Here is a 12,195-nt window from a genome sequence, read left to right as displayed (position 1 = left end):
TATACTTGGTCAGCTCTTTTTTACCTCTACATTAACCAAACCTATTTGCCGAAAATAGCAGAGATCTACAAGCTCTCAACGCCTCGCAGTGCGAGGCGTTGACAGCTTGTAGATCTGCTATTTTTTGACTAAAGTTCTCCTCAGAATAGGGATGCGAGGGTTCAAGTTGTTAAAAAGAATGATCCCATCACACAAGGATTTGGAGGACCCCCTGTAATAACTCTGAGGACCTGACGACGTCCATCATCCATCCACCCACCATCTAGGCCAGGGTTCCCCAATTAGTTTTCCCCAAGGGCCGAATCATGTCTAGGGTACCAAGCCGAGGGCCACAACATTGCAGGGGGCGACGGTGGCGTTCCCACTACTCCAGGCTAGCGACAGTTCAGATATCGTCGTTGTCGGGTGAAAATCTTGTATGTCCAAAACAGTTCGTTTTGCATTTATCATTTTAAAAATTATTTTAACTAGTGAAAACAGCCGATCTACAAGCACAAGTGCTTGTAGATCTGCTGTTTTCACTACTTTTGTGCGACAGCCTTGTATGATTTGCGAAAGAACGCTTGGAGATACGAGATTTCCACCCAACAACGACGATATACTAGTGTTGTTGCGGCTCTTATACCACCATTATTACTGGGGTTGGTGTGGTCCAGACAGTAGCCCCCCGCGGGCCACAAATGGCCCGCGGGCCGCCTATTGGGGAACCCTGATCTAGGCAGATGGCAGATTTATATTTGAAAAGTATGAAAAGGAGGAAAAACGTTCTCTAAGCATAGCAGTGCGGGGCGTGCAGTACCAGCCACTCACCCCTGGTAGGTGACGGTGAGCCCCGCCACCCGGGTGTTGCCACAGTAGAGGAAGAACTGGACCAGGACGAGGCAGGACGCCAGGAAGGTGGCGCCCACGCACATCCTGGACGCCCCCAGCATGCCCACCTTGAAGCGCTTCAGCACCACGCCCCCCGTGATGAAGCCCGCCGCCATGGCAGGCAGGGTCATCGTGCCTGAGTGGCAGAGGGTGACAACGATCTGCAGTAGGTTATCAGGTTTATTGCAACCGAACGTCGCAGTAATTATTGAATGCTTTAACCAGTGAAAAATAGCAGATATACAAGCTCACAGCGCGGCACTCGGTGCCGCGCTGCGAGCTTGTAGATCTGCTATTTTTGAAAAATCGTGAAAATGTGTGCAAATCTTTGAATATATGTATTTTCACCTTTGTAACTCAAATTCTGCTTCTGGGTGGTCCCTGGAACTAGATATTTTGAAATGGGGGTCCGTGGCCAAATAAATATCATTTTGGGGGTCCTTCACATGAAAAGGTTTGAGCACCACTGACATAGTAGTCTCTCAAGAACAGACTAACTGAGCTCCAGTTAAGTGAAAAGGACCTTTTCTTTGACGATGGCTGGCCAGATTGCTGACATAGAAACATAGGTTTTTTTCCAAAAATCTTAGAAGGATTCAAAAGACACTTATAGAATCGGGTCAAAATTCGAATTTTCACGATTTTTCAAAAATAGCAGATCTACAAGCTCGCAGCGCAGCACCGAGTGCCGCGCTGTGAGCTTGTATATCTGCTATTTTTTTTATATTTAAAGCATCAAATATTGCGTCATAATGTGTTCAGGCCTTAATGGGTTAATTGTGTGTACACATTTTTTACAGTCGATGGGTTTGCCGCTCTGACATCATGCTCTGATGTCACTGTGATGTCCGGCACATGTTGTCCGCCTATCCGTGTATCTCTGAAGGTTGTTGTGAGCTTTTATTTTTATTTAATTTTTTATGTAGGATTTTTTAGTTTTTTTTTTTTTTTTTTACTCAGGTCATGACCCGTAGAAAATGGTCCGTGACCCACCTATGGGTCCTGACCCACTGTTTGAGAAACGTGATATTCCAGAAGAAACACATTCATCCACCATCAATTCACCCTTTGTTAGCCTCCTGGTTGGTCCCTGACTGACCAACCAGCAGGCTCTTTCTGCCTTGTCCCGCCCTGGTTCCGCCTTTTTTATGTTGAATTAATTCAACATACAATTCAACATGATTCACTATGCTGCCACTGAGCAGCTCCAATTGACTGAAACAAAGTTTGAAATTAGAATCGAGCACACAGAATAACAATATGAAGCAACTGAATTAACATGGCAGTGGATGGAATGTCCCACTGAATGTCCCACCAAGACACAGCAACCCAATGGGTGTGGAGAGGGGCAGGACAATGGGCGGGACTTGACAAAGGGCAGTCAAAGTAGCTTGTAGATGTGCTATTTTTGAAAAGTCAACAACATTTGTGCAAATCTTGTGAACATTTGTAACTAAAATTTTGCTTCTGGGGGTCCCTGGAACGTTAAATGCCTTGAAAACAGCAGTGAGACCTCTTTTATCGGGTGAGTTTATCGGTAATGTGAAGCGAATTACGCAATGAAAACTTTATGGCTGGTTTAATTTGAATGTGCTGACAGGACTGATTATTATATGGGTGTGCAAAGCTATCTGTGTGACCTCTGACACATGATATTGATTGATCGATATATTTTGCCGGAAGGGACACACACACACACACACACGTACGCACGTACGTACGCACGCACGCACGCACGCACGCACGCACGCACGCACGCACGCACGCACACACGCACGCACACACACACACACACACACACACACGGATGAACTAATTTGAGGTCATGGAAAAAGTGCCAGAATCCTCTATTATCAGACCAGTAGGGCTGCAAGCGAACCTTCGGAGGTTCGAACGTTCGTTCGTTACGTCGGCAATCGAAGTTCGAAATTAATGGGTTCAGGTTTTTTTCTTTTTTTCTTTTCTTTTTTTACACGAAAAATAATTATCAGAATGTGATTGGCCTATTCAGAATATCACAGTAGTAGAGATAGCCAGATACGAAATAAGTTAGGCCTACCGGTAAACACTAACAGTTAATGGTGACCGTTATAGTAGTTATAAAATGCACCAGAACAGCTTGGAGCGATCAAGGACCGTCCTCCGCTCCAATTGCGCTCCTATTTGGGGCCGCGAACCGGGTGGCGAATCAGCCTCGCTGACACACGCTTGTTGACAGTGAGTGAGAGCAGCTGTCCTCCTGGGCAGAGAGAGACGTGTGTGCTTTGAACAGCGAACACCCAGCCATCCACGCACCCAAAGATTAAACATCCCTTTCTCCTAAGCATGAGCAAAGATGGATTTCATTGCAACCCCCTAAAGGATCTATAATCAATGCGATGTATGGGGTTGTTACATCGAGACCAGTTTAGCCCGAACGCGACGAGCTCCGATGCAGTCACCAAGTCTAATCATCATCATCCGTGCAACTCCGCTATACATTGAGCCTGTTCGTCAACAAACTGTGCGACATTTTCTCCGATTGGGTTGGATTTTCCAAGTGTTAGCCTAGGTGTTAATGCGGCCACGCATCCACGCGTTTTCAATGGATAAAACAGCGCATTTAAAACATTTCCTAGTTTCCTACACTGTTTAAAGGTACAGTACGTTCGATGGTTCGAACGTCCGAACGTTCGGTTTTTATTCAATTGAACGAACCATCGAAGGTTCGATGGTTCGTTCCGAAAATCCCCCCGAAGTTCGAATCCCTAAAACAGGGCTAGATTACAGCCCTACAGACCAGATGACACCATGTGAACGCCTTGGATTCATGCATGATTCCTGAGTCGACCAAAATCTAGTCAGCGTTCTCAAATTCTGCCCGATCCCGACCCTACCCGGCCGGGCCTCAGGCTCAATTGTTATTATATATTATTTTAATATTGTTTAGGCTACTTTTACTCTGTGATAGAGTTCTCATATTTTTCCCGAAAAATGACTCTACCCGGCCGATGTTTTCGGGCCGGGTAGGGCCTAAAATGTATGCTAAATGCATGCCTAATCGGGTCCCAGCACTAATTTATATTAATCATGTTAAAGGAGTAGTTCACCCCCAAATTACTTTTTTTCTATTGATTAGTCACGCCAGGGAGACTAGAGTTCAATAATATTTTTAGTTTTTTGTCGCATTCCTAAGACAAAAATGTGATAACAATAAATGTACCCCCATTCGTTCCGGATGGGGACCCGTTTCGAAACGGGTCCCCATCCGGAATCAATCGAATCAAATTTTTGGGGGTGAACTACTTTTTTGGGGGTGAACTACTCCTTTAAGCCTGGAACCAAGTCATCCAGGCTCCTGGTGAATATTCTTCTTAATTCTTAAATATCATAAAGATGGTGTTACACTGTACCTATCAACATGATAAAGATGGCATTTCTATGTTAACATGATGGTGCTACACTGTTAACATGCTGGAGTTCCACTGTACCTACTAGGGCATTCACCAAATATTAGAATATTCCAATATCAAAGTCACTATTCGACGTTGTTCACCAAAGTCGAATATTCGCTTATTTTAATTTTTTTATTGTTTTCTCTTTAAAAAAATATATAGCCTAGTTTATAAAGCTTGGCTAGATAGGAAGTCATAAGAATGAGTTGTCAATGCCCCTGGTGGATGAATTTGTTAATGCTCTATACCAGGGGTTCTCAAACCTTTTTAGGCCGTGACCCCCAAAATAAACATTATTTGAACTGGGGACCCCCACCCTGACAAGCACTTGGAATTGTAGGTATTACATTTAATGTGACTTGGTTCCGCAAATAAATATTGTGAAAATAGCAGAACTATGTGCATGAGCATGTAGATCGGCTTTTTTTTTATTTTATATATATATATATGTGTATTGATTTTTTTCCCATTTTAAAATACAGGACATACAGGGATAACGAAACATAAACAACAACAAAAATTATTTCCACAATGTTCGCCTTTTGCTTACTTAATATTTGACAGTTTGGCCAGTCCTGTCGAATATTCGACTATTCGAATACTTTGAGGTCGAATAATTCAAATACTAAAAATCACTATTTGTGAATGCCTTAGTACCTATAAACATGATGGTCTTACTGTACCTACCTATAAACATGATGGTCTTACTGTACCTACCTATAAACATGATGGTCTTACTGTACCTACCTATAAACATGATGGTCTTACTGTACCTACCTATAAACATGATGGTCTTACTGTACCTACCTATAAACATGATGGTCTTACTGTACCTACCTATAAACATGATGGTCTTACTGTACCTACCTATAAACATGATGGTCTTACTGTACCTACCTATAAACATGATGGTCTTACTGTACCTACCTATAAACATGATGGTCTTACTGTACCTACCTATAAACATGATGGTCTTGGAGGCAGGCTGGCCATAAACCTGCTCCATGAACTTGGGCTCGTATGTGAGCAGGCCGATGAAGCTGTTCAGAGCCACCAGGGACACCAGGAGAACCAGCCTGTACACACCGTTACCAAAGAGCCTCTTCAGAGACGGAAGGAAGTCTGAGGAAAGACACACAACCACAGTCAACACCAGGGGTGCCCAATCTTTTTTTACTTTTAAAACCAGGAAGACTGTAGACATACTGTGTACCGCTTTGCGTGATTTTAGGGCAACATCTGTAGGAGCAGTGTCCAAAAATGTGTTTAAAAATCGTCCCGATGGTGGCGCTATATGGGACATGAGTCTAGACATACTGTGTACAGATTCACCTGATTTTAGGGCAACATTTGTAGGAGCAGTGTCCAAAAATGTGTTTTGCAAGAATCTGCCTCATGATGGCGCTAGAAGAGGGGCATGTGAGAAATGAGGGGTGGGGGTTGTGGTTTGGCAGCCAAGGAGTGTGTGTGCAAAGTTTGGCATGAATAGGGGCAACGGTGGCAGAGATGTGAGTAGGGCAAAAGTGTGACGTGACGGACAGACGGACAGACGGACAGACGGACTGACGGACGGATGGACGGATGGACAGACTGACTGACAGCAAGTGGAGGTTGATAGTAACTGCGACCTGACGGTCACAATGACCAGCGCGCAACATGATTCACCCACCCGATTTTTGAGGTTCTGAGGGGGCTTTGGAATAGGGGCACTGGCGTTACATATGACAAACACACTTAACACATCGACTGCCCACCAGGAGGCGCCAGTCATCCCCTCTGAGTGCCCCCATAGCACTTCCATAGAAGAATACGAGGCCCTGTTGCGTCAATGCATGCGTGATGACGTCACTTGGTCACATGAGCGCAGACAGGATGTTATTGTGTTGCCCTAATCAAGAGAAATGTTTGGTTGTCAAAAAAAGATTAGCAGGGTTTAATTACATTTTACAGTGAGAGTCAGAGTAGTTCAAAAATGATATCTATATTTTTGGAAAATAATAATAATTTGATGTAAAGTAACCTCAGCATCCCTATTCTGGGGGGAACCTTTGCCAAACATTGCAGATCTACAAGCTCACAGCGAGTCACAACATTTTTTGGCAAAGAGATTTGTCAGATTGATCAGATCCGTTTTACTAGATACAGAAGGTTTATGTGGTTAATTGGTTTGCATGGATGAAATGTTCCTTTTGTAACTTGTGAGCATAGAAAATATCCTTCCAGAGACGGCAGGAAATCGAATGCAAGCCACAAAAAGAAGATGACAAAAGAGGGAGAACAGGAAAGAATGAATTAATTAAATACAGAGGGCTTCCGACGTAAAAAAGACTGTAAAAGGTCTTATTTGAGATGTTCCTTTTAGACAGGGTGTTTAACTGTACTTGTACTGTACTACATTTCTATTGTATTGACTATACTTGAACTGTTCTCCATTTTTCTCTAATAAAATAATCAATCAATCAAATCAAGATACATTTTCAGGGTCAAAAAGATTAGCAGGGTGATTAGGGTTCAATTACATGTGCTTGTTTCGAATTTAACTCGTACTCCTACTGTGAGTGTGTCACTAAAAACTGCACAATGTGCACATGCAGCACCGTGCTCTGGGTGTGGGTGTGGATTGCGTGAAACATTTATGGAAACGTTTGGACTCTGCTCTTTTGCAGAGGTTACAGAAGTGCTCTCTACGTCACAGTGACGCGTAAACACTGGCTGCATAAGCGTGTCACTTTGTTTAGTCTAGACTGCGCGTTTAGTCACTTTTTTCTATTTTGTCTGGGGGAGGGAGGGGGAAAGAGAGAAAGAGAGAGCGAGAGAGAGAGAGAGAGAGAGAGAGAGAGAGAGAGAGAGAGAGAGAGAGAGATGGTTTATCAACTTTGACATAATTAGATAAGATTACACTTCATTGGTCCTATAGGGTTTTATTGCTGAATCTACTCATTCAGTCACCCAGTGATTATCGTTAGCTTTGTTTACATTATTTTACATTGTAACACTAATCCACCTTTTCCCCCCATTTCACAAACTCTTCTTAATACTTTTCTTTGGTTTAAGAACCAAATAAATACCCCCCCCCCCACACTCACACACACACCTACACACACACACACACACACACACGCACGCACGCACGCACACGCACACGCACACGCACACGCACACACACACACACACACGTGACCACTTTCATTCTCAAACTGTTTCCAAAATAGCCGCGAAAAAAGCAGATCTACAGTCAAGCTCACGTTGAATCGTGACATGTTGTGAGCTTGTAGCTCGTCTATCTTTGGTTTTGCTCGACACTTTGTACGAAGAAGTAGGGAACCTATTGATCAATGACTTAATAAAAACATACAAACAAATATGGAGATACAAGGTTTACAGGCCCGACAAAAATTTAACTGGGCACCTTTGGCCAGGTCAGCGAAAGTGACGGCCTTGTCCTTGTCCTTGTGTGTGGGCTGCTCCTCTGGCATTAAGTCCTCCTGCTCCGGCTCCTTGCTGGACGGCTCGGCGCTGGGACTCTCCTCCTGGCCCTGCTTGGGCAGAGCCTTGGGGAGGAACCAGAAGGGGATGCAGGCCACCAGCATGAGGACGCTGGTGAGCAGGAAGCCCAGCCACCAGGCCCCCACCCAGCGGTAGTCCCTGTGGGTGATGGTGACGCTGTCTGGGAGAAGGACACACATTCAGGGGCGTCACAAGTGGGGGAGTGGGACTGAGTTACTAGGGCCCAAGGTGGAGGGGCCTTGATTATTTTATGCTTTAACTATTGAAAAACAGCAGATATATAAGCTTGCAGCGTGGCAGTCTGTGCCGCGCTGCGAGCTTGTAGATCAGCTATTTTTGAAAAGTCGTTCAAAAAATGTGTGCAAATCTTTGAATATTTGTATGATTTAATATTTAGTTGAGATGGGGGTCCGTGGCCAAATACATATCATTTTGGGGGTCCTTCACATGAAAATATTTGAGCACCACTGACATAGAAACATAGGTTTTTTCAAAAAACCTTAGAAGGATTTGAGATATTCAGACTCCGCACAAATTTTCACGATTTAAAAAAAATAGCATACTGTATCTACAAGCTTGCAGGGTGGCACTCGGTGCCGCACTGTGAGCTTGTATATCTGCTATTTTTCAATGGTTAAAGCACACAATATGAGTGCATCCTTGAACCCAGGGCCCAGAATTTGGTGTGACACCCCTGTTAGGGGCGATTTAGGTGGGAGCGTGTCGCTGTTACTACATCTCATCTTTTCGACACCCGACTCTAACCCTCACCCTAACCTTAACCTCCGTGGAGTGAGTCGCTAACCCTCCGGTTGAAATGATGGGCGTTCGCAAAAAAGAGAGATTTCCCCGATTTAGGTTAAGTGCACTTTTAACCAAACCGATTCTGCCGCGAATCGGCGGCGGAAGGCGGCGGATAGCGTCTGTTGCCGAACGGGAGCTCATCGTCAGGTTTTCGGCAGTGGGTCGGGAACGTTGAGGGAGTTGTAGAATAGTTTGCTACTGCTGCAAATCCAAGCCAAAATAAGCCAGAGAGCTTTTCCCGTCGCATATTTTTACTAAATACCATATTCTCAATCTCAACTCTCAATTCCTATTCCAATCTGCAGCAGCTGCCCGTGTTGTTGTTGTTTTTTTTCCTGCACGGAGAACACAGATTGCCTCCGGGTCCGGTTGACAGATTCTGTGAGTGAAATAAGCGACCAGGTCTATGAAAATAAGCCCAAAAGCAGGGACCAGTTTCACCTCTGAGCTCTATTACATTAGTTATTTTATAAAATAATGTTGAAAGCAAGGCCAAATAAGCAACTACACTTCAGAAAAAAGCCCAAACAAAAGCAACCCACAACTAGCAACATTATAGGAAAACAGGATCAACGTTGCTTATAACGAGCAGACCTGGCACCACTGCCATACAGTAACTACAGTCGGCGTCGTCTGAAAAAAAAAAATAAAAAAAAAATAAGTGCTTTGTTTTTTGCAGTTCTTTGCAGTCTGTGTACAGTCGGAAGGAGTCTCCTGTAGGCTGTTTGGTGTGGAGACACCTTTAGAGAGGGCAGGAGTGATTGCGGGCGGTATCAGTGATTCTCTTCTTGCTCTCTCTGTTTTTATCATTTCATTTTTCAGTGTACAAATGGAACCAAATGGACCCTTAGGGGTCTACATCTAGCCTGCATCTTGGCACAAAGCAGGGGCGGCAGTTGTTCAGGGGTAGAGTTGCCGTCTTAGAACACGGTGGGTACCCGAAGGGTTCCCAGTTCGATCCTGGGCTCCCCCAGAGTTAGTGTGGAAGAGTCCTTGTGCTCTGAACCCCTATAGTTGCTCCCAGTGAGCAGGTTGGTGCCTTGCATGGTTTCCTCCGCCATGTGTGAATGGGTGAATGTAATGCACAATCTCTGTAAAGCGCCTTGGATAAAGGCACTTATAAATGCACCATTTACTATTTTAAAGCGCTCAAAGTTTGTTGTACACCCAGAGCCACTTTGGCCAAGCGTCGCGGGCATAGACTGTAGAAAAATATGGAAGGTGCGACACCATTGCTTTCTATGCAGCGAAAATGAGGTTTTCTTGTCCCTTGTATGGGTGACGCCATCATTGTTTGAAAGGTACCCCAGGAATCATAAGGAATGCTATTGGCTGCCAACGGTCACGTGGAATCGCAGGGATACATGGGAGAATGTGGTCGGAGCCTCCCGAAATACAGCACACGAAGAAGAACACAGCCGGCTGGTATCAGCTCCTCCCCCCCTCCCCCCGCAAATCTATCATCAAGTTTAACATAAATGGGACCATATTTGCTCAAAACGCATATCATGGTGATTGAAAGGGATTTTTTCACTAGCGACAGGAACCATAAAGTATTTATGACAACGTTTATTAAGGTTAGAAAATCAAAGGGGAAGACGAATAGGGTCCAATGTAGACAAATTCTTTTTGGTACCTCGCGGGGGGAAAACAGCGCAACTAGCGGCCAATCATAGGACTTCCGTGTTTGCTTCAGATAAAAATCCTGGCAACGACACGCCTGGTCGCGGGACGCTTAGAGAAATGAACTCGTGAATAGCACCTCTCACTTCACACTAGAGGCGTTAGCTGAGCAGGTGCCCACGACAAGCTGATGTCCGCTTTTGCCGACTCAGTGCCGTTTGAGTCATTTTATCGTCTAATCAGGCTTTTATGAACACCCTGAAAAGAAACACAGTTCTTTGCATTGTCCCAGCACAGGGATGAAACGTTCAGAGAAATGCTTTACCTAAATCCACGGTGTCTACGTCCACGTAGATCTTAGCACAAAACGAACCCATCATGTACCCTGCGATGGGACCGAACATCCCTATGGTCTGGATGCATGCTGGAGAGAGAGAGAGAGAGAGAGAGAGAGAGAGGGGGGGGGGGGGGGGGGGGGGATAAAAGTGTTTTTGTCATTGGAAACAGTTTGATAAGTACATTGGATCTTATCCCATCCAATAAGGGAGGACCCGGGGAGACATCACATTTCTCTTTTGAGGTCTCAAGAACAACTCTGGCAACCCCTAATATTAAGTACAACCCATTATAATATAAATAACATACTGTAGAGCGATTGTTTCCCAAATATTTCAGGTCGAGATCCAAAAGAGAGATCAGACGTTTGCCTCGCTATTTTCACTACTTATTAATTTTATTTTTGGAATATTTTGGAATTTCTTACTTGTTTGTTTGTTTGTTTTAAAAAATATTTAATTTTTCAAATGTAGGAAAAGCACATTTTTACTCCAGTTGTGACCCGGAAGAGTTGTGAAACAGTGCTGTAGAGCAGTGGTTCTGAACCTTTTCAGGCCACGACCCCCAAAATAACTGTATTTTAACTGGGGACCGCCCATCCTGACGAGCACTAAGAGTTGAGGCATTACATTTTGTATACAATAATAATTTGGGGACCCCCCCTGGGGTCCCGAACCTCATGTTGAGAACCACTGCTTTAGAAGACAGGCCCAGTTCACCTCTGGGACAACCAGATCTTATTTTATTGACCAGGTTTTGCATCATATGATGCACCATGCTGCATCATATGATTGATCATATCATTCATGCTGAAATACTAAAATATCTCAAAACACAGATTGAACACAAAAAATAACTCAGGATTGTGTTGATCTTTAAACAACAATAAAACAAGATCTGGTTGTCCCAGAGGTGAACTGGGCCTTTAAGTACAGTAAAGCACGTCAGTAGCTCACCGATGTAGAAGGCAGTGTTCTCCTCCCTAGAGAAGTCATCCAGGTAGGACACTCCCAAGGAGACGATGGGAGTCTCTCCAATGCCACGGAGCATGTTCCCCACAAACACATACACCCACATGGAGGAGCCAGCCTCCCTCTCACAGCCTGGGGGAAAAGTTAAGGAAAGTTCAGGGACGTGCTGGCCATTGGGAAAAGCGGGACAACTCCCGAACGGCCGGTTCATTCTCGCCGGTCCAGGCCGGGCCATTAGGACAAAATTAAACTGTTTGCACAAAAGTAAAAATTAAACTGTTTGCACAAAAGTAGTGAAAACAGCCGATCTACAAGCACACAACGCCTCGCACCGCGAGGCGTTGTGTGCTTGTAGATCGGCTGTTTTCACTAGTTTAAATCATTTTTTAAATGATAAATACAAAACAAACGGTTTTGGACATACAAGGTTTCCAGTTTCCACCCAACAACAAAGAAATATAGGCCTAAAGCTGGTTGCACACTGCTGCGTTTTTCGGGCCGAATATCGGAGTGAATTTCGGAGCCCGCAAATAAAAAATCAACCTCACGTTATGTCAGTCACGTTTGCACACTGCCGCCCGTTTCGCGCACCATTCGGCCCCTTGCTCTCTCTATCTCTCTCTCTCTCCTTGCCCTGAAAAACGCATTTC

General features: G+C 44.5%; 1 protein-coding gene across 2 annotated transcripts in view; it reads right to left on the bottom strand.

The window, feature by feature from the left end:
* LOC308306021 (solute carrier organic anion transporter family member 1C1-like) overlaps positions 1-12,195 on the bottom strand; it is a 28,417-nt gene that overhangs the window by 9,409 nt on the left and 6,813 nt on the right. For both annotated transcript variants that reach the window (XM_080750920.1, XM_080750921.1), the window contains 5 exons: positions 11,531-11,677; positions 10,564-10,662; positions 7,714-7,971; positions 5,262-5,426; positions 811-1,006 (listed from right to left, as the gene is read on the bottom strand). In XM_080750920.1, the coding sequence (XP_080607046.1) occupies positions 811-1,006; positions 5,262-5,426; positions 7,714-7,971; positions 10,564-10,662; positions 11,531-11,677 (865 nt within the window). The remainder of the gene's footprint in view (positions 1-810; positions 1,007-5,261; positions 5,427-7,713; positions 7,972-10,563; positions 10,663-11,530; positions 11,678-12,195) is intronic.

This window comes from Nannobrachium achirus, assembly GCF_963921795.1.
Source record: "Nannobrachium achirus genome assembly, chromosome: 2".
In the NCBI taxonomy this organism is placed as follows: Eukaryota; Metazoa; Chordata; class Actinopteri; order Myctophiformes; family Myctophidae; genus Nannobrachium; species Nannobrachium achirus.
The sequence above is the reverse complement of the archived record's forward strand: the minus strand, read 5'-3'. Positions and strand labels throughout refer to the sequence as shown.